The 26,162-nt window shown below is 52.1% G+C and overlaps 3 protein-coding genes across 3 annotated transcripts in view; all 3 read right to left on the bottom strand.

The window, feature by feature from the left end:
- Positions 1-21: 21 nt before the first annotated feature.
- HMGCS2 (3-hydroxy-3-methylglutaryl-CoA synthase 2) lies at positions 22-2,838 on the bottom strand. Its single transcript, XM_062581433.1, has 9 exons — positions 2,762-2,838; positions 2,126-2,565; positions 1,687-1,812; positions 1,397-1,561; positions 1,150-1,318; positions 822-992; positions 464-570; positions 223-348; positions 22-128 (listed from the first exon to the last, which is right to left on the bottom strand). Exons 1-9 carry the CDS (start codon positions 2,836-2,838, stop codon positions 22-24), a joined length of 1,488 nt encoding a protein of 495 aa, XP_062437417.1.
- A 517-nt stretch (positions 2,839-3,355) lies between these two features.
- REG4 (regenerating family member 4) lies at positions 3,356-4,113 on the bottom strand. Its single transcript, XM_062581924.1, has 4 exons — positions 3,940-4,113; positions 3,731-3,868; positions 3,534-3,639; positions 3,356-3,449 (listed from the first exon to the last, which is right to left on the bottom strand). The coding sequence occupies exons 1-4, from the start codon at positions 4,111-4,113 to the stop codon at positions 3,376-3,378; spliced, it is 492 nt and encodes a 163-aa protein (XP_062437908.1). The 3' UTR covers positions 3,356-3,375.
- A 2,967-nt stretch (positions 4,114-7,080) lies between these two features.
- Positions 7,081-26,162, bottom strand: part of NOTCH2 (notch receptor 2) — a 91,640-nt gene continuing 72,558 nt past the window's right edge. The window contains exons 22-33 of the mRNA XM_062580875.1: positions 24,801-25,046; positions 22,657-22,769; positions 21,583-22,112; positions 20,448-20,795; positions 20,048-20,190; positions 18,965-19,175; positions 18,100-18,196; positions 17,501-17,669; positions 12,826-13,127; positions 12,335-12,482; positions 11,733-11,830; positions 7,081-10,840 (exon numbers count right to left, since the gene is read on the bottom strand). Coding sequence (XP_062436859.1) covers positions 9,497-10,840; positions 11,733-11,830; positions 12,335-12,482; positions 12,826-13,127; positions 17,501-17,669; positions 18,100-18,196; positions 18,965-19,175; positions 20,048-20,190; positions 20,448-20,795; positions 21,583-22,112; positions 22,657-22,769; positions 24,801-25,046 — 3,749 coding nt within the window. The 3' untranslated portion in view covers positions 7,081-9,496. The remainder of the gene's footprint in view (positions 10,841-11,732; positions 11,831-12,334; positions 12,483-12,825; positions 13,128-17,500; positions 17,670-18,099; positions 18,197-18,964; positions 19,176-20,047; positions 20,191-20,447; positions 20,796-21,582; positions 22,113-22,656; positions 22,770-24,800; positions 25,047-26,162) is intronic.

Genomic DNA, 26,162 nt, shown 5'->3' with positions numbered 1-26,162 from the left:
CCGCCGTCCGGCGCCCGGCCGCTAGAGCGGCTTCCTGGCGTACTCCCGGCGGTACTTGCCGTCCACCCGCGTCAGGTACCAGGTGCCGGGGAAGAGGTCGGCGGGGGAGCCGTGGGGAGCGTGGTCGGCTGCGGGGAGAGAGCGCGGCCGGGCTCAGCGCGCCGGCGGGCGCGGGGTGCCCGCGGGCGGGTCGGCCCCGCGCCGCCGCCCGGCCCCGCTCACCCAAGTGGTGGGTCTCCTCCCGCCGCTTCATGATCTCGGCGAAGTCGCTCGGGGCCACCCGCTTGCGGGCGTCCAGGCGAGCCGGCAGGTCCGCCAGGCTGGACACCAGCCGGTCCAGGGGCGAGCCTGCCGGGCGGGGAGGCGGAGGCGCGGGTGAGCCGGGGCTGGCCGGGTGCCTGCGGCGCGGCGGGGACGCCGCTGAGCCGGGCCCCCCCTCCCCGGCCGGCAGCGCGGGGCTCACCCGGGGCAGCGTCCGGCGAGACGCGGAAGGAGAACATGGTGGCGGCCAGGCCCGAGCCGTAGGAGAAGGCGCCGATCCGGGAGCCGGCCAGGCCCCGCGCCGAGGACCTGCAGCGGTGGGGAGCGGGGCGCTGAGCCCCTCTGCGGCAGCCGGGAGCCTCTGCCGCCCCTGCGCGGGATTCGGGGCCGGGACGCAGGGCGAGACGGGGCCCCCGCGGCCGCCCGGGCGCGACGAGCGGGGCCCGCGGCTAGGTGCAGCGAAAGCGCCGGGTCTCTGCCGCAGCGGCTCTGCTCCCCAGGGCCCCTCGGGGTGCCCTCCCCACGCGCCAGCTAGGCTGCCCAGCCTTCGGGGCACTCACTGTGCCAGCAGAGAGGCCAGGCAGCCGTACATGGACGGCGTGTACATGTTGCCGTTGCGGGAGGACAGGAGCAGCGAGGGCTTGGTCTTCTGGTCGAAGATCTCCTGGCTGGCCGCCTGAAACGCTTTCTCCACCTCCTTGCTGGTGTAGGTGTCCTCCAGCTTCACGCCGCTGCCCGGAGAGAGGCCGGCTCAAACCCCGCGAGGGCCGGACCCGCGGCGAGCGGCGCCGTCCTCAGCCCCGCGGCTTCCCGGGGAGCCTCCCCGCCGGGGCCGGGGCCGGGGCCGGGGCCGGGGCCGGGGCGGGCGCCGGCGCCCCACGCACCCACCGGAAAGGCTGCAGCCCCTTGTAGCGGCCGGCGGCCGTGTCGGGCTCGGGCTCGGTGAGGAAGTCGTTCAGCAGCAGCCGCCCCACCGACTTCTGCACCAGCTTGCAGAACGGCGTGTGGAAGATGACGAACTCGAAGTCGTCGAGGGTGAAAGGCCGGCAGTCGCCGGCTGGAAGGCAGAGCGGGGGGCCGTGAGCGGGGTGCCGGGCGGCGGGGCGAGCGGGCTGCGCCACCGGCGCCGCCTTACCCTGCTGCCGCTGGCCCTCGGCCTTGCGGCGGTACGCGGCGTAGCAGCGGTCCAGCGCCCGCAGGTAGCACTGGATGGAGAGGGGCCCGTCCACCACCGGGTACTCGGAGGCCAGGTCCGGCTTGTAGAAGTCGTAGGCGTGCTCCATGTGGGTCCCCCGCAGGCCTGGGGGGGCACAGGCAGCACCCGTGGGTCAGCGTGGGTCGTGGCCTCGCCGGGAGCCAGCGGGACCCCAGGGCACCTGGTCGCTCCCCAGCCCCGGGGGGGTCTCGCGAGGCCGCAGCACCCACCTCTCTCCAGCGTGAGGGGGGCGTTGGGTCCCACCAGCATGGCGATGGCGCCGGCACCCCCCGTGGGGCGGGCGTTCCCCGTGGCGTAGACGGCGATGTCCCCGCACACCACTATGGCGTAGCGGCCTAGGAGAGGGCACAGGGGCTGTCAGTCCCACGCCGCCGGCGGGGCAGGACGCGAGAGGGAGGTAGAGCTACAGCCCAGCGCACCAGCATCACCCCCATCTCTGGGGCGCCATGGCCACCGGGGGCAAGAAACGGGGACCGCCGGGCATGACGGAGAGCCCGGAGGGGCTCCGGGGTTTGCAGGAGCGTCTCCGGGTTTCAGGCAACCTCCTGCCCCCTTCAACATCCCACGGCCCGTGCACACGAGCTGGCCGCAGGAGCCCGGGGCGCCCCGGCGGGGTCCCCGCCGCGGGGCCGCCAGCCACCGACCCACCGTCCCAGGCGCTGGACTCGACCCAGTCGGCCGCGTTGAAGAGCGAGGCCGTGCCGCCGTAGCAGGCGTTGGTGGTGTCGATGCCCTCCACGTCGCTGTTGCCCGAGTCGCGGAAGAGCTGCATGAGGACGGTCTTGACGGCCTTGGACTTGTCGATGACGGTCTCGGTGCCCACCTCGAGGCGGCCGATGGCGTCCCAGGAGAGGCGCGCGCGCTCCACCAGCCGCTGCACCACCGTCAGGCACAGCGAGTTGATGTCCTCGTGGGCGGCGCAGAAGCCCATCTGCTGCTGGCCCAGGCCCCGCGTGTACTTGCCGGCCTCCACGCCGTCGAAGAGCTCCAGCTCCGCCTGCTCCACGTACTGCGCGGGGAAGTACACCTCCAGCGCCAGGACGCCCACGTCCTTGGGCCAGGCGCCCGAGCCGGCCGCCCCGGAGAGGCTGCGGGGCAGAGGGAGCGGGGACCATCCTGGCGCGTCCCCGCGCCGCTGGGATGGGGACGTCGCGGGGTCCCCAAGCTGCTGCCGCCACCGCATCCCCCCCTCCCCGCCCGCCCCGTGCCCGGCAGCCCCCGGCAAGGGGTGGGGAGCGTCCCGGCTCCCGCCAGCCCCGGCCGGGGCCTCCCGCGGCCGCTCACCGTGCTGGCAGCGTCGCCAGCGCCGGCCCGCGCCGGGCGCCCCAGCAGCGCGCCGCACGGCCCACCAAGCGCAGCATCTTCGCCCCGCACGCACGCACGGACAAACGGACGGACGGACAGGCCCTGCACGGCGCTTTTATAACCCCCCCCCCATCGCTTATCAGCGCGCCCGGCCCCGGCGCTCAAAGGTCGCCGAGCGCCAGCCAACGCGACGGGGGCGGCAGGGGGACCGGGGGGCTCGCGAGGGGTCTCCACCCTGCGCCGGCGGCGGTGGCTGCAGCCGCTCCAGGGGGTCGGGGACGGACGCGGGACCCCCCACCCCCCATGACGGCTCCAGGCAGGGGCTGGGGGACGGGGGGACGGGACCGTGGGCCGAGCCGGGAGCAGGGTCGTCCTCGAGAGCGCAGAGCAAACAGCCACGTGGTGCCTGGGGCATCGCTGGTGACACGAGAAGGGACCTTTGGTCCCAGCACCGCCGGCAGCACCCCTCGGAGCCCCCCGCGTCCCCGGCAGCTCCCCCGGGCGCGCCGGGCGCAGGGACTCGGCTAGCGCACTCTTGGTTTTTATTACTACAGCTATTTTTTAGGTGCTGTTTCCAGGCGCGGTGGCGGCGCTCAGGCCGCCGGCGTGAGCTTGCAGAGGAAATGGTGCCGCTGGGCGCAGTCGGCGCCGGCCCACTGGGAGAAGCCTGCGGGGAGAAGGGGGTGGCTGTCAGCAGGGCCGGGGGGCCGCGGCGGCGGAGGGGGGACTGGGGGGGGGAGGGCGCGCTCACCGCCGACGTGGGGCAGCATGGCGCAGGCCCCGCCGCCGGCGCCGCTCCAGGGGAGCCCGCTGGCCTCGCTGTGCTCGGCCCCGCTGGTCCAGCGCCAGGCCTGGTCCTGCGCGGAGAGAGCCGGGGTCAGCGCCGCAGCCGCCCCGGCCCCCGGCCCCGCGGGCGCCTCGCGGCCCGGCGCAGGCCCCCCCCCTCACCTGCTGCGCCCAGCGGAGGCCGATCCAGAAGGGCTGGGTGCGCTGGTAGAAGGACACCAGCTTCCTCATGGTGGCCACCTCGCTCGGCTCCTCCAGCCAGGCGAGATGGGCGCCGGGCTGGCTGGCCTGGCACTGCGCCTGCGGGGAGACGCCGGCCTCAGCCCCCCACCCCGTCCCACCCCGTCCCACCCCGCCCGCCCATGCCTTACCTCAGCCTCATCCCAGCTCCGGAGCTGCCGAAAGTACTTGAAGCAGCTGAGCTTGTAGTAGGACCAGCCCGTGGGGCAGTGGAGCAGGTAGCGGGCGCCGCGGGACTCGCCGGAGCCGTGCAGCAGGCCCGCGCAGCCCAGCAGCAGGACGGCGAGTCCGGTCAACGCCACCATCCTGCGGTCGGTCCCGTGTGCCCTGCAGGAGCCCGGCGCGGCTCAGCGCGGGCCGCCAGCGCGGAGCCCCGGCCCACCGGGCTCACCTTCCCCTCCGCGGGGGCGGAGAACCGCCGCCGTGGCAGCGGGGATGGCGGCCGCCGGCCCCCCCGAGCCGCTCGGGGCCTCTCTCACCTGCCGCTCGGAGATCGGGAGGGGTGACGGCTTCACCGGGCTCTGCAGGGCTGGCGAGCGGCTCCCCTATATACCCCGCCGCGCGTGGGAACCGCTGTTTGCCAAGCTTGGGTGATTCCCATCATAAAAGTCTTATTGCTGATTGTGCCCCCTACCCCTTCCCTAGAAAGCGTTCCAGCTCTCAGCTCTGTTTGCACTTGACATTTCTCTACCAGGGCCAGGAAGAACCTCTCCTAGTTGGTCAATAAACCCCCTGCGATTAGCGTTAGCAGCTAAAGCAAACACCGGGATGGTTTTACAGCGAGCGCAGCTGCCCACCCAGCAGCACGCGGCAGCCCCGGCCCTGGAGCGGAGCCAGGCAGGAGCGGCCAGCGAGGGAAGAGCGTTTGCAGGAGGCTGCAGCCGGCCCAGGTCACAGCATCCCCGCGGCGCGGGGCCGAGCCACGGGCACGCGCCGCCGGCGCGCTGGGCCGGCTGCCCCGGCGGCGGCGGGCGGGCGGGCGGGCGGGCGGGCGGCCCCGCGCAGCCCACCGGACGTGCGTGCGTCAGCCCCGCGCCGCCCTTGTTTGATCTGCCTCCAGGCTGCTGCCAGCAGGATGCAGGGCTCGGGGACGTGGGAACAGCCGGGCGCCCGGCCAGCACTATCACGCAGCAGCAGGGTGCCCGGCGGTGACGCGGGGCCTCATCAGCCCCCGCCGCGGGCCGGAGGCGGAGGCAGGTCCCCGGCAGCAGCCCCTCGCCCTCCCCGCACGCTGGCCGGCAGCAGCAGGCGGCTGAAGCTTGCATTCCCTGCTGCTCCAACCGCTGCTCCTAAGCGCCGCTTTGCCAGCTCCCTTCTCCACCCTCGCGCAAGCTATGAGCGGGGCCCTGCCCGTCCCACGGGTTTTCCGTGCCTCCCTGCCCTCCTCCCCGCAGCGCTGGGGGCTCCGGTCTCCAGGGCCCGTCTGCCCACGTGGCACGGCACGGCACGGCACGGCCTCGCTCACGCCAGGGCCGAGGAGGCACAGTGCCAGCACAGACGTCGTGCTGGTACCAGGGGCAGACGAGTGCTGCAGGCACTGCTCTGCACGAAAAACAACCGGGGATCTTCACTGCCACCCGTGAAGCTGCTTCACCGCGGAGCTGCAGCCCGGACACAACGCCAGTGCCGAGCCTCCCGCCGCCACCAGGACGGACAGCACGAGCAGGCAGAGAGAAAGGCTTGGAACCGACCCGAAGCTGCTGCTTGTCTCTATCGAGCTAGACCCGAGGCCTCTGCCCTCCCGGGATCTCACGTGGCTCCTTTTTGGCAGGGCTTTTCAAAAAACGCCTGCGGAGCGCTGCTACGCCCACAGGTAACAGCTGCACCCTGGCACGCGCAGGCACGTCTGGCTTTCGTCCTGGGAAAGGAGGAGGACGAGGCTGCGGGACAGCTCCTGCTGCGCCCCACGGCCGCTCCGAACCCGGAGAGCCCGCTGGGTGCCCTCGGGGGAGAAAAAGAGGGTAAAGTCCCGCTTCCAAGGCACCTGCCTGCTATCATTTCTGAAAGAAAGAACTTACACAAGAGTGGAGCCACTCTACGGCCACAGCGACCCCCCAGAGGACAAGCCTCCACCCGTTTTATCGGAAAGCACGAGAAGGTTCCCTGAAGGAGCCTGAGGCTACCCCATTACTCCTTAATTAAATAAGGAATGCCTCAGCTCCCTGCCCAGCTGGCTCAGCTAGGCCTGCTGGGACGCAATATAATGAGGTTTTGCAGACTAGCGATCACCTCCGAGAGGGGAAGACGCACATGTACCATTCCCGATGAGCAGTTTCGGGTTTCAGCCTGAGCACTAGCAAACTCCGCGCAGCTGTGCCAGCTCCGAACAGCAGCGCTCCCTAAACTTTGGCACAGATGCACAGCCCATGGCAGAACGCACACAAAAGCCTCCTGCAGGTATTTACTTGCCAAGCTGGCTCTACTAGAAGATAAAGGAGTTGTTGTTTGAATATTAAACCCCGAAAAAACGCCTCCCAGCAGCTTTTACGCCCGGTGGGTGTTGCAACTCAGCTACCAGCTTCAGCAGAGCCCACAGGACCTGCCAGGTGACCATTTGCTGGGCCCAAGGAGACAGCTCCCTGCTTAAAACCCAGGAACGACGCCTTTGCCAGCTTGTTCCCCGACTTTTCCAGTCTGAATGCCCAACGAGGATGGGTCGCACCTCCCTGTTTTATGTCTTCAGGCATTAAGTTGACTCTCAAGCCACACACGGGGAGGCCTCGCAGCCCCACGGATGAGGTCGCCCCTTCCTGGCTGCAGCAAGGGCCAAGGGCCCAGTGAGGCAAGCAAGGGCTGAAAGGGAGAGCGCAGGGACGTCTCCGCCAGCTACCGCCTGCCCTCCCCTCGCCCACGGCCTTTCTAAAAGCCGCACACGAGCCCCAGCTCTGTGCCAGCTCCCAGGCAAGCAAGAGCTCTCGGTCAAAGTACCTCAAACAGGCCATGTCCCAGCTCCCCGTCCCTTCCAGCATGCGTGGATGCTGGTTTCTGACCCTCCTTGTAGCTCTCCAAGAAACCGAGGCTCCTTCCCTCACGCTTGAGTTAGGACACTTCTAGCTCACAGGCACAACTCCCTTGGGCTTAGCAAAAAACTGCTGTTGAGCCACGGCAACGAGCTCTCTTGATCCCCCTCTCCTGACCTGGGCTGCAGCAGTACTAACCAGTCCTCCCTTGGAAGGGATCTGAACAGCTACCAAACCCCAGTGAGCTCCTGATAATCCCGCAGCTGCACCCCAAGAGCCAGGGGGACAAATAAAAACAGCAGCACAAAGACACTGGGCACATACTTTTTATTCGGGGGATAAAAATTGCTTATACATTTTGCAGCAACTATTTTCATAAAAGACTTTTATAAAAAATGTAAAAATAAGCAAATATTTTCCATTATTAATATAGGAAAACGCTGCTGTGTGAATGGTTACTCTACGACTTACGAGATAAAATACCACCTTAAGGAGATATTATCTTTACAAGTAGTTAAAAAAAAAATAAAAAAAAAAAAGGCAGAGGGCCATCATATTAAGACACCAGGCACGAAACTGGCTTCATTCCACAGAGGGCACGCATCTTGTGAACGGCAGCCACACATATAAAAAGGCACTTGATTATTTGGGGCTTACAAGGAAAAGCCCTTTGTTTCTTTAGCACTGGTTTAGCAACACTTGATTATTTGCAGTGAAACATGTACCTGGACAGACCTCCCGGAGCGGAAATCTGAGTCAGTTGCATCTAAACTTCACAGTACACACTGCCGCCAGTGTGATGGGGAATGCTGTGTGCGTCATAAAAAGCAGTAACTTCAGAATAAAAACTTCAGCCCAAAAACACGGCCCCGGGAACCAGCTCCCCCTGAGGCCCTGCCTTCATGTACCATTGAGTCAAAAATCAAGGAAGAAAAAAAGTAGAAGGAAAAAAAAGAATAAGCTTTACTCTTGACTTGATTAAGATGAAACGAAACATTGGAAGAAATACTGTACACGGTAGGATGCTAAATAACCACTGCTCAGAGGGGAGTGGCCTCCTCTGTCTTTTGGCAACAGTTGACAGCTCTCAGATCTCTTTGGAAAGCTCGTTTGCAGGGTTCCCCCAAGGAGGTAGAAGTAAACCATCCCTAGAAACGTACCCTTCTACTTTTGACTTGTCCAGAGCCCTTCAGGGAAACGCTACTCTTGCAACAGAGATGCAGACAAAGGAGAAGCAGTGGCATTTTACCCAATGTCAGCAACAGCTGTTTTCCATAACTCCAAAAATACCAGGGGAGCGGCAGTACAAATGCCACCACTGTCCCACAGCGTACATAAGGAATGGCACCACAGTTGGGAAGTCTTAACAACAGGCTGATAGCAAAGCACAGCCCCAAACCTGTTAACCAAGCTGTATTTGACAATGGCTTCTGAACTATTTGGTCTGCAACTTAACGCAGCTCCTGGTTTTAGATGTGCCGCCACCGCCTGAAGCCGGTTCAGGAGCCGGAGCTGCAGCTTCCCCTTTGGAAGGGGTGGAGCAGACAGCACTGTCCCAGGACCAGAGTGAAACAGCCGCTTTCAAAGGGCTGGTCACCCTTCCAGGAGACCGTGGGTTCATGACACAGAACGACACACAATGCAAACACACAACGACATCCTCAGCTTCTGTCGATAATACCATAGAGGCAGCACACGATACCTGCAGGGTAAGACACACAGCAACCCTCAGATGGAAGAGGGGTCAGTTCTGTGCAGTGATGCTGGGAATTTGTTTTATTAGGTTTTGAAACGCTCATTCTGATCCCAAGAGTTTCCCAACAAGCCTGTTTTACTTCCAGGGCCTCTCTTCTGATAGGGGAGCAGACGAAGGCGGTCATAGACACATCTGGCATTACTGGGGCACAGGAAGGGTAGTGTGTCAGAATGGTCAGATGCGTCTCAGGGAAGACATACAGACAGGAGAGATGCATCTACAGGCCACTGCAGGGGGAAGACCAACTCAGACCAGTACTTTGAGGACAAAAACAGATGCAAGAGAAGACTCTATGGATATGCTATGTCAGGATACTTGGGGTATGGGCAGTTAGAATGGTCACGGATATTAGTGGGTTTGTATAAGAAAAAGGCTCTTGAAGAGGGAAAGCTGAGGCTGCGTGACAGAAGGTGATGGCACCAGTCACTTGACCTGCAGGTGTTTCGGGAAGTCTGGCTTGCTTGCTGAGCAAGAAGAGCCGTGGAAAAGAGAAGTCTAGGAATGTGGGTGCAGCTCTGAGCTGAGTCAAGACACGGCAACTTGAGCTCAAGAAGAACTAGTAGAAGGTGCTTCAGAAAGAGGTTAGGTAGGTAACAAAATGCGTAACAAACATATAAAGCTGGTTTTGGCTAAATTTCTGGAGAAACGACCGTAAGATGCATTAAGCTGAAGAGCTGTCTCCTCAGAGAAATGGTGGAACATACTTAAAAACAGAATGGAGAATCCTGTGGAGGCAGCAATCACATCCTAGGTGCAAGGGACTTAGAAGTGACCCAACTGGTCTTCTCCATCACCAGCTTCTACAATTCTCTGTTTAGGAAAGCATAAAAGCCTATAGCAACCACAGTCCCTCCAACGAAAAGCATCCTGGGCTCATTAAGACTTTTGGATACTAAAATGGTTCTTCATTTCCATCTGGAAGACCTTCATCAGTTCTGGAGTCCGCTTTATAGGCTTCACTTTGGCCAGCCTTCAGGCATACACTTGCATGTTGTTCCGCTGCTGTTCAGACATGTGAGCAGCTGCAGGCCCGCGCTGGTTGTTACTGGGACTGGTTGCCACATCAGACCAGTCAGAGGCAGAGTGTGGGGAAGAGCTTGACCACTGGTCTGGAGATTCAGGTGATGGAGTCAGGTATGGGTGCTCCCCTTGTAAGTGCCGGTTGTGGCTAGGAGTCCGTTCTGTGGCCGAGGAGTAGCAGCTGTGCTGTGATGGAGGCGTGGGGTACTTTCCCATCGAGCTCTGGAACTGGTGGTAGGCTGGGAGGATTGTCTGAGCCACCTGCCCATCCTGCTGAGGGATGGCAGCCATGGAGAACGAGGCGCTGGGCAGCTGAGCTAAATCTGGGATCTGGTACATGGAGCTAAGAGGACCAGACATGTTCTGAGCGCAGTTTGGTTGGGCCTGCTGTGGCAGTGCTTGCTGGTTTATGCCACCCTTGGGAACCAGCTGGAAAGTCATGATAGGTGGCAGAGACTCCCTTGACACTCCCAGGTGCTTTGCATCTGCTTGAACCAAGCCGCTCTGTTGAGAAACACTAGGGTGTGAATGCATCACCTGGGGCACCATGCCAAACATCTCATTGTACTGGGATTCATTCATTTCCATACGATTCATCCACTCGGTGGAAACATTGGCTGGCCGGAGTCTGCCAAGCCCACTGTTTGGAGGGGTGGCTCTGTGCTGTGAAAGCAGCTGGCTGACAGATGGGAGCACGGTGCCAGAACCACGTCCTAAGGGCTGCATCTCATGGAGGTTAGAGAAGGACATCGTGTGTGCGGCCTGCACTGATGAGGCAGTCAGCAGCGAGCTGGGGGACGAGTGTAACACCCCTGGTGACGGCATCACAGGAGAGGATGTTGGTTCAGACACAAAAGCATGGGGTGATTCTAGGGAATCAACTGGTGACAGGGTCACTGAGCTCTCTGAAAACTGCCCTTTGCTTTCGCTGAGGGACTTCTTCCTTCTCCTCTTCGCATCTTTGGTGAGGTTTGTGGGTATGATGCCCTTAGCATTCGGTTTTCGTGACTTCTTGCTTAATGAAGCATGCTTCAGATTGAGGAAGGATCTGTTTGGGCCACAGATGACTGGGGAGAGGGCAGAGTTCAGCATGGCGCCTGGGTGCCCCGCAGGGCTGTGCGCCACGTTGTACTCATTTAGAAGCTGCACTATGTCATGGTGCATCCGGTCCTGGGCCACATCCCGGGGCAGGCGATCCATGTGGTCCGTGATGTCTCGATTGGCAAAATGGTCCAGCAAGATCTTTGCTGCTTCAAAGCTTCCTTCCCGAGCGGCAAGGAAGAGTGGTGTCTCCTCCTGAAAGCAAAGGGAGGAGAAATTTCAGCAGCTTCGCTCGTATACTAGACTTAGAGGGAACCATATCACTATGAGGGGACTAACTTCGAGCTAACGCTCCTATTAGTCCTAACGTGGTGTATTGCTAGCTGCCTCCAAGAACACCCTGTTCCAGGAGATGATCTTTGAATAAGGCAGATTACAGGAGTAGTCTAGTGATTTTGTACATAACAGTGAAATATACAGGTTAAACTATCCCACCAGACACTGTTCTACCATGGGTCCTTTGAGGAACTATAAACACACCTGGTGCCTTTCTCCAATCACCTCTCACAAGGGAGAAGGCACAAAGGACTAAAACAGACCAGTGAAGAACCTGAGCTTGTGGGTAGTTCTGAAATCTCCTGAGGAACAGGTAATAATCAAAAAATGAGATCCCAAATAGAAGAAGAAAAATTGAGCATTAATATACAGCAAGAACTAAGAGCAATGAAATAGCAGGTGGTCTGCACAGCACAGGCTTCCTCTCAAGCAGAGAAGTTACGTGGGAGTCTCTGGTAATGCAACAGAACGTGACTGCTGCTGCATCATCAGACCTGGCTCTGCTAAACAAAGAATTCAGCTGCTTGGCACTAGCAGCATTTCAGCCTAGTACTGACTGCTGATTGCATCCCTTTCTGCAACAAAAGCAGGGCAACACTGATGCCCAGGACCTCGCCAAATAAAAATGAGAATTGTTCTCCCACATCAAAAAAAATCATTCAGCAGCTAGAGAAAGTTCCAGTCACGATCTGGGTTTAGAAGGCCTGCACTGAACACTCAGTTTAGAAAATCTGAGCTAAGCTCACTTCCAACAGCAACGAGATCCTTTGAGTGAGAAATGACAGCCACGCTGAGCACACTTGTACTGTACCTTGTTATCCTGCATGTCTCTGTTGGCTCCATTTTTCAGCAGCACCAGCGTTGCTTCCACATTGTTGACAGCAGCAGCCCAGTGAAGAGCAGATTTACCTAAAGGGAAACCCAACAACTTCAGTAACAAGCTGAGGAGCTATTTTTTAAAGCACCAAGATGAACAACAGATCACACCTGTAGAAAAACTAAGGACCTGTAGTACAGTTCACAGTAGGGTATTTCCTGAAGCACATGCTTAGACTTTGGTAGCCATCATACTGTGACATATTCCTACATTCTCACAGTGTGATGGGACTCCAGCACAGGCTTTGGGATTTCGTTAAATAACCTACCCCACAGTGTCATGTCTACAGCACAGAAGACCCTAGCATATCCAATCCTATATTTCTCGTTTTCCCTGCTGGGATCATCCAACCAAACACAGTTTGCAGTGGTCTGCAGTCAATTACTACTGGACAGGCGCTTCCGTAGGAGACAACGCGTGCCCTGTTTGGCTACGTAACTTATGAGCAGCCTGCACTCTGGAACAGCAGGAGTCCACCCCTCCTTGCTCACACCATGACAAACATCTGCCCAGTCTGGTACTTCATGCCACATTACCATGGTCATCCACTGCATTCACATCTGCCTGGCAATTAATTAGCTCAGCCACCATTCCTTCCACAGCCAACCGTGCAGCCAGAATTAACGGGGTTGTTCCATCATTCATCCGGGCATCCAAGTCTGTCACTCTGTTACGGATCAAGATCTGGACAACAAAGGAAGACAGATTTTTTTTCATACCTCTAAGGAGTGAGACTGAGGATTTACAACAAACTCAAGAGAAACTTTGTAATGAAACAGCAGCACGAGGACACAGATAATGGGTACAAGTGACACAGAAGCAAACAGACCTAATAAACATGTGTAAAATTATTTTTATGTACTGAGTTCCTTAAGCTATGAATACCTGAGGAAACCCAATACAGTTTCAATTAGCCACTGCACTGTGCAAGGCACAAGCAGGGCTGCAAGTGAACAGAGCACAACCTGGGAAGGCTCAGATGTTTCAGAGTACTATGATTCTAAAAAGGGTTCCTTAATTGCCATACCTGAAAGACACCCTGTGCATCAGCAGCTACAGCTGCATGCAGAGGAGTCCGTCCCATGTTGTCCCGTGCATTAGCATCTGCACCAGCATCCAGCAAACGTTTTGCAGCATCTGCTCTTGAGTAACGGGCTGCTAAGTGCAATGCCATCTCCCCAGTACGGTCCGTTTGGGCTTGCAGATTGGCACCTTGATAGATCAGATCTGTTATTATATTTGCTGAGGAATCTTCTGCATCCTCATCATCCTCACTAATATCAGAGCTGCCCACACGTAGAGATGCCAACATAAGCGGAGTACATCCATCTGCAAAGGAAGAGATGTTATCATAGTAACCTGCCAGTGAGAGCAAGGAAAGGAAGCCCTCACACAGTACATCCTCTGCCATTAAGCACTGACAGCTAAAGACAAACACTCTAGTCATGTCAACTCAGAACTGTTCCCTTTGTCTTAAATCCCAACAGAACTAGTGGCCTGTTTTCCTTCCAAGCAGGACGTTAACAGTTACTGCAACCACAACAGAATAATTTATGTGGATGTCCTGATAATGTACTAAGGAAAAGAACCAATTTATAGAGAAAAATTATTGGTGGCAGCTATTTAGTAAACAGTAACCTGAAGAGAAATGCAGCAGAAGTCTTCATAACTGTTACACCTCTATATCTTCATTAGAAGGGCACTGAGGCTGTGAAAAATTTAACTTTAATTCAAATTTCAATTTTATTCATGTGCATACCAGCAGCATCCTACACGTGCACAATGCTTTGTTCCCCATGCACCCCTCCATCACAACACTAACTGCTCACTGCTACAAATCTCTGAAAGTCTTCCTACAGTTTAGGTCTTCTGGAAGATGCCAGGCTCATCTCTCTCCACAATTCTCCATGATGGGCTCACACTGATGGGATATTCACAAAGGCTAACTTCAGGCTAGGATGGTTCATCCCCCTAGGATCAATCCACTGTCACTGAAAGATAGACAGACTCCAGGCAGCTTCTAATTTAACTTAGCTCCCCTGGGAGAACCTCCCTCTCTCTTTACTGATCACAGAGGGTGGTCTAGGAAGACCAGTTCACTCTGCTTAAATTTCCTCCTTGTTAATATCCCCCTTGACATAGCGCAATTGAAGCTTAAAAACATCTCCACTGATTTTCAGTGACCAATCAGATGCCATGGGCTTGAATTTCAGCACACCCTGAACTTTATAGCATCACTAGTTCCTAAAATCACAGACTCTGACTGTAATCTAATGCTTGCTTACTGATTTTACTGCTTCACCCTGTACACATCATCCTAGACACCCAAAAAGCAAGTGGGACCCAGAGGGGAGCGTGAGTGGAACATTTTGCCCTAAGAGATTTGCTGCGTACCCTACAGGAGCTCTGCAAAAGTGAACCCAAATTCTGCTTCTCCAGTGTGGCTCGCCAGCAGTGACCCAAGCCAATCTTTCAGCAACTGCCTGCTTTATTCCATGTACAAGCAGGGGACTTGCTGTACCCTACAGACAACAGCTTCCCTGCATACACAACTCTCAGTCTACAGTACACAGTCTGTACTGAATGAGCCCTGCAGAAAGTAGCACAGTGTGATCACAGAATTAGGATTTCGTGTGTATAAAAAAAAGTGGTATTCACCTAATAAATGTAATACAGAGAACAAACACCCTTCCCTTCTTCCCTCATTCCCCCTCCTTTTTTTTTTTTTTTTTAATCACCATTCTTTTCTGACTTTTTTTTAGTACAATTCCAAAAGTTTTAGGAATCCTCTCTAAAAATCTGTAGTTCTACCACAGGGAACCCGCAGAGATCAAGGCTGCAGCTTTCAGACCCGCAGCACAGAGCCAGCCCGGCAGCAGCAGAATGCACGCTCCTCCTAGTGGCTCAACAGCAAAGGACACACACGCTTCCACCAAACAACCTTCTCCAGATTTGCTGCACAGCAGAGAAGGGTTGGCACAGAGGTCTGGGTTCAATTCCAAGATCCAGTCATGTCTATAGACACTCTTGCATGTTGTCCAAGGCTACACCTCCTTTTGTGCTTCTCCTTCCCACTGCTGGCTCCACTTTCTTGTCCCAAATGAATACTTCTCAGTATTCAAGTCAGGCTGTGGTCTCCTTCACACTTCCCCCCCCCCCCCAGAAAAAGAGTGGAGAGATGGAGCAGACAGAGGAGCCTTCCTTCTCTCTAGTACCACAATCCTGGGAAAAGCTCTTGCAGGAAAGGTCTTGATCAATCACTGCAGCAGTCCTGGACAGACTATAGGGCTGCTCTGTGGGACACATGGCTATAGCATACATAAAATTCTTCGAAAAAATAACTGCCACCCACCAACAAGTCTCACAGGTATGTGCTTCTCAGAGCCTTCTAAGTCAGCCACATAGGGATAGTTTCATGAGGTTAGCAAAAAAGCACATCCAGCTAGAGTGTCTCAATTGAATGGGTCTTGGAGTATTAGAGAAAAGCCATAGACACAATGGCTTTCTTCCTCCTCCAAGTTTGTTCTCTGAAATAGCTGGAAAAGAATTCAAAAGGATCCAGCTGGAGGCAGACACACAGCATGGAAAATTCCAGTGTGAACCACTAAAGTTTAAGCAACTAAAAAAAGAGGGCCATATAATAGGGACAGTTAATCAGTTTTAATTATAGGTGGTGTTACCAGCTATGCTTATAATTGCATTACCCTGGTTACACACTCACAATAACTCCACTGAAAAGAATGTCCTCACCACTCTGGGGGACACAGAGAAAGAACAGCTTGGTGAGGCAAAGGTGAAGGCAGCATTGTACAAAAACTCTTCTGTTTGCTATCTTCCAAGAAAAAGGCCCCCTGAGTAGATGTAAAACTTACACCAAGATGGCAAGATGGTAAAGCCTAAAAGTTCACCTGATAGATACAACTGAAGGACTGTATACAGGGTAAAAAAGAAAGAAAAGTGCTGCCTTCCCCCTCCCCCCTCCAAAAAAGTTGTGATGTGGAGAACCTACTAGAGAAGTCTCTGTGCAGTACTTTGATAAGAGACTGGCCCTCCTGGATCCCCGCCCCTAACCTGGAGAGGGCAGAGAAGGTGCTGGATTAAGACTGGGAACAGCCCCCTGGTATACCAAGGCACTTTGACTTACCTCTGCTCTCCAGAAAGAGAGCTCTACTCTTCTATCGACCACCTAGACACGTGGTCGGGATCCAAATCACCTAACCTCAGACAACTACAACCCAGACACCTCAGCTGCGACAATCAGCCTAGACTCCCTTCCTAATGAGGGGCAGTGAGGCATTGCTAAAGCGTAAGTTATCTAATCTATAGAATTTCTACTTGAGACAGAGATGAACTACATGTCAGAATTACCTATTCCATCCTTGTGCCTGTGAAGGAGGAAGATGGCCAGCTCAGACGAATGTCAACATTTACTCTTATGAATTCTGCCCCTCCTTACTAATTCACCTCTCCAACTCTACTCTGAGTCTTTAAATAATTTCTTTCTCCGAAAATAATGCAGCAGCTTGCTTCTGATGCTGTGGAAGGGGATAGCTTACAGCAGCTTGCTGCAAATTTCACAGCTGCATCTGAATAGCAGGATAACAAATGATAGATCAATCTTATTCATTTCTGTTGCAGAACTATGTTTTAAGAAGATGCAAAAAAAAAAAAAGGCATTCTGAAGATTTAAAAACATTGCTGCCTACACTTGGAAAGCTTTTACCCTAGCCGCACAGGAAGAAGCTTCAACAAGGAAAAGAAAAGACTTAGATTTGATTTAGGTTCTCACACTCATTACACTGAAATCCCTCCTTCCCTGTGCTTTGCATTTAGGAGTGCTAATGGGTCAGAGAGCAGAAAAGACAGTAAGCTCTTCTGATCCTCATCAAATTCTTAGACAAATCCCTTCCCTTAGGAAGGCAGAAATCATGTAGTTACCAAATGGTCTATGCAGTCCCTTACCACATCACACAGCTTGCTTACACATGCAGCAAAATACTTCTACTACAGGTAGTCAATTGAGATAGAGAGAGAGAAAGCACATGCAAGTGCAAGTGCATGTGTGGGTGTGTGTGTTATGGAAAAATTTCCTTCCTTTCAACAGTTTATTGAATCCGTAAGTTGAGGATATAAATCAATGAACAGAAGAACATTAAAAAGTTTGCTGCACTGCTACTCTTTGTTCCAGCACAATCTTACACAGTGCTAACCATATTATCTGCCACAAGTCTCTTGTTCAGGAAAAGGCCATCTTCGCTCCCACCCCAGACAAAACACTTGCTAGAAGTTTAAAGAATAAAGTCTGCTAAGTTGCCCCGCAGCAGCTGGCATAAATCTCAGCAGTGAATGAACTGGTTAAGTTGATAGTTTCCAGCACAACTGTGTATTCCAAATTTCTGCTACAACAGCATTCTGACCACATCTTTAGGCATGCATTGTCCTGCAGGAGATCACAAACGACTTCAGTTAGTTCCTACTACTGTGTGACAAGTGAACTCTTTTTTTCCTATGATATTCCTCATGTTTCAGACCATGATCCAATCTCCCCAGCTTTCTTTCTGGGACTGTACACAAGCTTTCCTCTAAGCACTGTAAAACTTCTACTGTTATTCCTGCATTTCCCAAATCAGCTTTAAACATTATCAGTCTCAGCTGCTAGAGACATGGGAGGCTTGAGGTGGCTGGCAGCACACAGTACTGACCTGGCCCTCTGACATTGACATCCAGAACGTCCACTTCTTGATCTGCTTGAGGTGGTGTAAGGGCTAGTGATGTGCTTCCACAGATATCTGCTGCCTCCAAGTGCTGCTGTGTCCACTGGCGCTGATCTACCTGTTCATCACCTTCCGGGAGCAAGGCCTGATCCTCAGCCTGAGCACATGAAGAAAGAAGTTGCTTCAGAGCAAGCGGCCAAAGACACTGTAAGTTCTCACATTTTCATTCTTTTTTCTTAAGCTAATGAAGGCCTCCATTTACCTCTGCTTGGCACTCTGAACTTTTACATTCCTACCACACATGATTAAGCTTGAGCTGCAAGATACCACACTACTGTTAGTCTTCTCTTCCTTTTGGTACAGTGGGGCCTGGTAAAAAGGAGACACGGGAACGGAAGCTACCCACTTTCTCTACTGGCCTGGAGTGGTTACACTAACCTGCAGATTTGCTCAGATATCTTTAGTTACATCTAACACCTGAGCAATGAGAGGTTTTGAGCAAGGGGCACACTTTGGAAGTTAATGCAGCTGTTTTCCTTGCTAGCTAAAAGCAGTCTCAGTGGTAAGTACGCAAGACAACTTCTTACCTTTGCTCTCTTTGGCTGAGGTCCACCATCACCTGCCCAGTGTTCAGCTGGTCCAGAATCCGTCAGGTTACCCTCTGGTATCTGCACTGATAGATTTCTAACAAAGGAGAGCACATCACTTTGCAGGCTGACCAGGTGCTACTATCACTATTCACACTAGTCTGCAGAGTCCAGAGATGGGCTACAGCCAGTATGGTAGTTTGCAGAGAGACCAAGAAGTTAGAAAGGAACAACTAAAATTTCAACTGAAACAAATGCCACACAACTGCTGCATGACAACAAGCATAACACAGATTAGTGGCACCCAACCATTCAGCTATAGCATTGAGCTTCTGTAGTTTCTAATCGCAAATATCAACCACGGCACCAGAAGGCTGGGTCCTGACACCCACAACACGCTTGAAGACGACAGACAAGCTCAGCAAACAATCACAACTGTCACACCGTCATACTGATTGGAGACGCTGCCGTTCCAGGCAACACAAGAAGCACAAACCAGATTGCACATATCTCACTCCCAGAGCTCCTTTATGGGCTATAAAATGAACTATACGTGCAATTAGGTGCCTGGTTTTATTGGTAATGATGTGTTACCCAGATGTCTGCAAAGTGTAAACCCAGGCCTTCCATCTCTGAAAGCATGCACTGCATTAGCTGCATTAAAAACATTGAGTATTACAGTCATTTAAAATTCCTCTGTCCAATGTGAAAGAAATTTGGAGAGAGAGAGAGAATAACAGTGTAGTTTAAAAGGCAGCTTTCGCTATGGAGTTAAGTGTCTTTAATGTAAGATTTGTAAACCATGTTCTTTAAATCCTACAACATGCTGGTAAACAGGGGATTAGTGTTCCAAACGCAGACTTACTTGAGTCCGACTGCATCTTCCCCAACCGGCTCTCTACGCTTGTGATTACTAGGATCTCGGCGCAGAATAAAGCCCTCTGGGAGCCACAGTGAACCATGTTTGCGTTTACGCTTTGCCATCATCACGCCCAAGAGAAGGATTAAGAGGATGATCAAAGCTGCCACAGCAAGCAGGTAAAGCAACTGGGTCTTCGGTGGTAACAAGGGTTCACCTAAAAATCCAAATCACAATGCAGTGAGATTAATGAAGTTGAGACAACAATCTCCAATCTATACCCGCTCTTTTCTCACTTAGGGTTTTCCCCATGGAGGTAGCATATTGTTTCTACACAGTGATGCCTTTAGAAAAAAGGCTTGGAAGCTTAGGCTGTGTTGCAACTGTCCTGAGAATACATCTTGTCTTTTCAGCTTCCACTGATACTGTTTCTCAGATAGTATTTTTTTTTCAGAGTACATGGCTGTTGAACTGAAGATTTTATTTTTTCAAGAGTATGGTTGACTGAAGACAGTCACCCTGGAACAACGTGGGAAGATCTGATCTGCATAAAGATTTGACTGAGCCTCCTCTACTCAGAATCTAGTGATGCTACCAATCCAGTATGAAACAGCAGCAGAGCCTCAGACTGAGGCAGTGGGGGAGAAAAATCAAAAGCAATACATAGCACCAGAGGAAGACATATCTGGAAGACTGAGGCACATCCCCCTCTTTCTTTCTCTTTAATGGCACCTCTTTCCTTTAGTTCATGGCTTCATGAACACATGAATTGCTCTTAGGACAGACAAGATGACTGTAGTGTGTGATACACCACAGCGGCATGTGGGAGATACGGTTTCTACATGCATTAAAATGACTAGGTTCCAAACTAATATGACCTGCCATATTAACGAAGCAGGAAAAGTCCTCCCAGAAAAAGCATACTGCACATGCATGCTTTTATTACTGGGGATGAATAAATTATCTCCCAGAAATCATACTGAACAGTGAGACACATGAAGATGATCAATAATCTGAGCATGCATTTTGTATGCTCAAGGTTACCATCTGCCTCCCTGTACAAGACATTTTCCTTTTGAGATCACTTACTTTGGACAGACACAAAGGGATAGGGCAACATGCCCTTGATGGCCTGAGCAGCTAAGAGAGCTGCAGCAGCTTCTGTATTCTGAAAGCACTGCTCTGAATCCTCAGCACACTGACGGTTGTCAATCTCCAGGAACACCCTGGTGCTGCAACAACACAGTAACAGGGCACAAAGTCAGCAGCATGAAAAGAAGTTTTTTGCCCAAAGGATTGCTAAGCTAAATTGTGGCCTTTTAGGTTAGCCTTTCCACTACAGCACTGAATTTGGCAGTCTCAATGGTTTTAACTTCCCCACAGCAAAACAGACAGGCTACAGCTCTAGATGGTGCAGAGCACCCACACACCTAACAAGCAAAACCTATCAGCATAACAAGGCCGGAGAAAGGCAACGGCATCCACTCACCCAATGACCTCTTGCTCCAGTTCTCTATGCTTGCGAACGATCACGAGGGATCGCCGACTCCGCACTGCTGATTTCTCACCATAGTACGGGAAGACCATGGGGTTTCCCTGGGAGTCCAGCTTGATTCTCAGGTTGGTGTGGAGGAGAGTTCCTAAAGTGCGCAAGAAGCTGCGGACATCACCCAGCAGCTCATCAGGGGGCATCAACACCACAATGATCAGCGTTCCCTCTGCTAGTTTCTCAGCTTTGTCACCGGCACAGTCCAGGCCGTCCCAGCCACACTCCTCACTATTACAGCCCTGGTCGCAGCGTCCATCTGCATAGTGATCGGCGCAATACTTGTCATACCTGGAACAATCAAAGGGTTACAGTTAGTACACAGGATACACACATTCTGTATAGCACACCTGCAATCCAGGGGCCAGCAGATTAGTATACAAGGCCTTACATCTCTTTTTAATTGTTCTCTGAGAACACTTGTGTTCAGCACACAAGGAAAAAAGATGCAACCCCAGGAGGCAGATTGTGAACTGGCAGGGTGGACATAGGAAGCGCAGAACATCCACCGCAGTTCTGGTAACGGTGGAAGAGAACTGTTGATTGTATTTACTGAGATGAAGCTGTAAGGCCTCCTGTCTCATCAAGGGACAATCATCAGAGCAAAGCTGTAGTATTTATCATGAATGATTGAAGAGTAAGTAGCATCATGACAAAAAGGCAGAAACACACATTCTGGGGTACCAAATATACCTGGGACAAAGATATAGGTATTGCAGCTGTGAAGAGAATCCAGGATGGGAAGCAGCACTATCAAAATCTAGCACGAGGTGAAACACCTTATATTCACATTTCCATAGAAAACAACAGAGATTCATCAAGCAGGTCAGCTACCATTACTCAGGGTATCATCTTAGCTCATAACATACAAATTCCAGAACTTTTTTCCAAAAATAGATGAAAAGTACACAAAAAGAAAAGGAAACTGCTTGATACTCAACTTTTAGCAAAACTATGGATCGGCATCAGAAAACAAAGGAGAGAGGAGAAACAGCCGTGAAGCACACAAGCTATCGAAAGCTTTAGCAGGAGACATATTAGTGACACAAAGAAAACAGTTTTCAGCATCCAGTCTTACTTGCATATCTTGTTATTTTGCTGACATTCAAAGTTGTCAAACAGGCATTCGGGTGTGTTGCAGAAGTCATCACACTGTCCATTGAAAAGCATCCAACAGCGCAGCGAAGAGGAGCAGTTGGCCCAAGGATCTTCCATTGTCAAGGAACAGTCGCCTCCGTCCCACTGGCAGGCATGAGTGTTACAGTCTTCATCGCAGTAGCCATCCTTTGCCTTTTCCGCACATTGGGAATCCAAACATCCTAGAGGCTCTTGGCTGGGATGTATGAGCTGTTCACACTGGCTGCCTTGGGCATGCTCAGGGCATTGACAGTAATAGTAAGGAGGCTGAGAACGAGGGTGGCAGCTCCCACCATTCTGGCAGGGGGCACTGGCACAACCGCTGTTTGTCTGGCATTCCTCTCCCGCAGACAGCTTGGGGCAGTAGCACCGGGGACCGGACGATGTCTGGATGCACTGCTCCCCCTTCTTGCATTTTACTTGCCCACAAGTACTGTGGCTGCTGAACTCACATTTTGACCCAGAATAACCCTAAGAGGAATAAAAAAACAAAAAATAGGCTCACAAACTTATTCTTCAGTGCTTTGAGGGTCAGAGGCAAGACATCATGTGCAAATCCTTTCTCCACAGTAATTCTTCTAGTCTCATTGTAGGAGCATGTCATGCTTTTCTGAGTCTAGCCTCAGGGATAAACTAGGACCTTACAAGGCTCTGTTACCTTTTAGAAAGGGCTTAGAAGAGCCTTTAACAAGGGGAATCTTGTAGTAAGAACAGAGAGCATAGGAGAGCAAAAAGCCTGGTGAATATTTAATACTAGCTTTATGACAAAAATCAGCTACGCTGCCTCAAAAGCAAAGCTGTTTCGGGTAGCAACAGCCAATACCATTCTCCTAGGGCACCTGGAACCTTGGGGTTTCCCAGCTAAGTAGATAACCTAAAGGATGTGGGAACAGAGGGCCCAAGGACACAGCTGTGCCGTCAGTACAGAAAATAAATCCTTTACCTATAGTGGGCCAGCGAAACTAATGTCACTGTAGCTAGAGCAAGCTAACCAATTTCAGAATAAAGCACTTACCGGAGGACACTGGCAGATGAACCCATCTGGCATATTGCTGGCAACAGCACAGCTACCTCCATTCTGACAAGGCTTCCGGGGACACACGTCTATTACGCTCTCACAGTGACGACCTGAGATGTAGACATATGGGAAGAAAAGAGCAGAGCAATGTCTGTATGTACCAAAAAGCCATCACAAAATAAAACACTGATTAGCAGCCCATGAGCCAAAAGTTTCAGTGAGGCCTTCTCCTCAGAAGAGGCTGGGCACACCTCTTCAGATAGCGTATGCTGTCTAAGTAGCAGCCTTTTCCTGGACATGAGGAAGGCCCAACACCCAGGACTCATGAGGAGCATTTGGAGACACCTCACTTCATCTGCCTCTTCAAGGACCTGTGTGATCCAGTGCTAGGACAGAATTTGTTGCTGTCACCAAGGCATCCAGAACAGTGGCTAAAGGTGCTGTATCACATGTGTGTTTGCTATGATTTCTGTGCCTTTTGGGAGGTTCTCAATGAATCCAAAGGCAAATCACTCTCTAATCATGAATGAACAACCCTCAGTTTCTGGCAAGGAGGTAAATGAGACGAGGAACACACTCGTATTAGCACTAGTATTAACTAGTGCTGGAAGTAATGTAGGCGCCACATGATAGATAGAAGAGATAAAGACGACCAGACACAACATGAGTAAATAGGACAAGCAAGCAGAGCTTCCTCAGGCTCTGTTGCACGGAGAGGTCTTACTGCTCTAACTAGCATTTGCAGCAGCACACAACGGCAGCCTTCACTGGTGCCAGAGTTAGAAAGATGACAATGGCCTAAGCACGACATGGACCCCCTAGGAACAAATTAAAAGAAGCTTCTACACGTGGCCAAGACTGACTGCTCACAAACAGGAGCAGACAGGGTAGGATGGCCCAAGGAGTCCTGGCACCCTATCAATCACAAACCATACCAAAGGCAGCCTTTCTCCATCCAGGCAGCGGGTCAATGTGGAATGTGCAGAAGAGGAGCAGCTAGAGGAAGAAGCAGGCTCCCCCTATTCCTCCAAAGGAGCAGCAGGTCTGTACTCCCCACGCTGCAAGTTCTAGCAAACCTCCTGTGAGCCAGGAGCAATATGAGGCATAACTCATAAAAACAAGCTTAACAGACAGGCTTAAATAGAAACCTATCTAACATTTAGCATCAGTGTCCCACTACCTATCTTGGCTACAATTCCCCCATACATTGCTGTTTTAGAAACTTCTTGTGTCAGTTATTCTAGGTAATGTTCAAACACTACCACATGTATTCTTCAGGTACACTATGTTCTTGTGATTTCTTTGCTTCCAACAACCACAAATTTAGTGAATAATCTCAGCACCTTTAAATTTGAAAGAAAAGAAGTAAAAAGTACTGGTAAAGCATGCATAAAAGGCCACTGGTCAGCAGGAAAAGTGAAGGGTTTTAATGGAAGAAAAGAGAATATATAAGTTAAATGGAGTTGTATACTCAAAGCTGAAAGTTAAAATACATCTGGAGACTATTAGCCCAAACTTATACTCAGTGGGAGGGAGAAAGCAGAATAGCAGTAATACTGACAAAGAAGAGATCTAGAGAGAGTGAGGCATAAGTTTGTGCAGAAAGAAATTTTTGAAGATTTGTGATTCAAAGTTGGACTACGGAAGGATCACATCGCTAAGCTAGGAATGTAAAGTCTGTCTACGCATAGACTATTCCATCCTGACCACATCACCAATACAAGGCAGAAAGGGAGTGAGGGGTAGAAAAAGAGGTCAAAAGCTGATTATGGATACCGTGAGACTGAGAGAAAATTCATATGCTGCTTTGCAGAAGGAAAAGCTTTGGAGAAGCTGACACGTGAACAGTTTCCCTTCCAATATTAGGAATGAGAAATTATGAAGGAGAAGAAAATACCAGGAAAAAAAATAATCCTGGCAGCCAGATGTCCCTGGAGATTGCTTTGTCTGAGACAACTCTGGAAGATCCATTTCTTAAAAGCTCCAAAGAAAGACTGGTTTGAAAACTACGACATGGTGCAAGGAAACAATTAGGTATTGTAAAGGAAAAAGGACTAGATAATATGATTCCTAGAAAGTGAAAGAAAGATCATTTTTCTTGATATCACTGAGAAACTGGAAGTATATTTATAGATACTCACCAGTGAAAGCACTACGACAGATGCATGTGTAGTCGTTTATCAGCTGAACACAGTCCAGACTTCCACGAGGGCTACAAGGGTTAGAGAGGCATTCATTGATATCCCCTTCGCAACGCTTGCCTGCGAAGCCTGGGAGACAAACACAGCTATAGCCCCCGATCTGGTCAATGCACTGTCCTCCATTAAAACAACGGGGTACTCCTGAATCTGAAATACAGTCATCGACATTCTCCTCACAGAAGCGGCCTGTCAAAACAGTAAAAAGAGCAATCTGAGGATATGGTGTCGTGGCCTCCTTTCCTGTATTGATCAACAAGTTTTAAGATTGCTTCACTCACAGCCCTAGATACAAACAGGTAAAGATCCCAATATAATTCAATCCATACCCACTGCACTCACTCAACCTCAGACTGGACCTAGGGAGCACGTGTTTCAGATCCAGCCTGTTCTCAGTGGTATGTTGCACTGGTATTAGCAGCTTTCATTCCTGACTTATTTTAAGGGCATAATTAAAAACACAAAAACCAAAGCAAAACAAGATGCACCGAATTTACTCCTGTGACTGAATTCAGCCACCAGCCTCGCGCTGTCCCTTGCAAGGCTGTAAACTGCCCACTACTCATTTAATTTGGCAGTAACACTGAAACTCTGCAAAGGGCATTGGAATCAACATCATTAAAATGAGAAACAACAAACCAACAGAAAAACAACTGTGATAAAACACAGATTCCTAGCCAGCATACCACTTCAGCAGTTTGACCCATGGGGGCATACAGCAAACTCTCCACACTGCTAGGGACGGCAGCTTCCCCCCTCTCCCCGCAGGGTGCCCGGTCCAGAGAAAATGTCTGTTACCGGCTCTGCTGTAGCCACACAGCAAAACAGATAAAGGGGGTGCAGAGAGGGCAAGCTGGGCAAGGAGCTTTGCTTGTTAACGCAGCTGACCTATCTCGAGCAGATAAAACCATGCACCTAAACATAAAGGATGTCTATAGTGTCATTGGTAAAGGACTGATTTCAAACTGAGCCAGGGACAAAAGTTAACTCTTGATATCACAAGCAGTGAAATCACTCTCTTCTAATTCTTTTCATAAAAAAAATTTTTTAAAAAAGCAAGCGACTCATCACAACAATTACAGATGGAAGAACTAAAAGAAGTACTTTCAGAACTTCAAAGATTCTTCAAAAGGAGGAGGAATGCTTTAGCACGTTAGAGATATCCTGGCAATGCAGAAACTGGTACGTAAATATGTACTTTGAGATAGGGACGCTAGAAGCAAATATTTTTTAATTGGAATACCAAATTAAAAACAATATGTGGAACTGCTCTCACAATGACTTACAAAGAAATAAACACGCAGA

Source organism: Rhea pennata, chromosome 8 (assembly GCF_028389875.1).
Source record: "Rhea pennata isolate bPtePen1 chromosome 8, bPtePen1.pri, whole genome shotgun sequence".
NCBI lineage: Eukaryota > Metazoa > Chordata > Aves > Rheiformes > Rheidae > Rhea > Rhea pennata.
The sequence above is the reverse complement of the archived record's forward strand: the minus strand, read 5'-3'. Positions and strand labels throughout refer to the sequence as shown.

Bases quoted from the DNA above. Each gene is read 5' to 3' on its own strand.
- HMGCS2 (XM_062581433.1), bottom strand. From the start codon at position 2,838: ATGCTGCGCTTGGTGGGCCGTGCGGCGCGCTGCTGGGGCGCCCGGCGC. The intron at 2,566-2,761 runs GTGAGCGGCCGC...TCTGCCCCGCAG, and splicing joins CTGGCGACGCTGCCAGCACG to CCTCTCCGGGGCGGCCGGCT. The intron at 1,813-2,125 runs GTGGGTCGGTGG...GCCCTCTCCTAG, and splicing joins CGAGTCCAGCGCCTGGGACG to GCCGCTACGCCATAGTGGTG.
- REG4 (XM_062581924.1), bottom strand. From the start codon at position 4,113: ATGGTGGCGTTGACCGGACTCGCCGTCCTGCTGCTGGGCTGCGCGGGC. The intron at 3,869-3,939 runs GTAAGGCATGGG...GTCTCCCCGCAG, and splicing joins GGAGCTGGGATGAGGCTGAG to GCGCAGTGCCAGGCCAGCCA. The intron at 3,640-3,730 runs GTGAGGGGGGGG...CTCTCCGCGCAG, and splicing joins GCCTCCGCTGGGCGCAGCAG to GACCAGGCCTGGCGCTGGAC.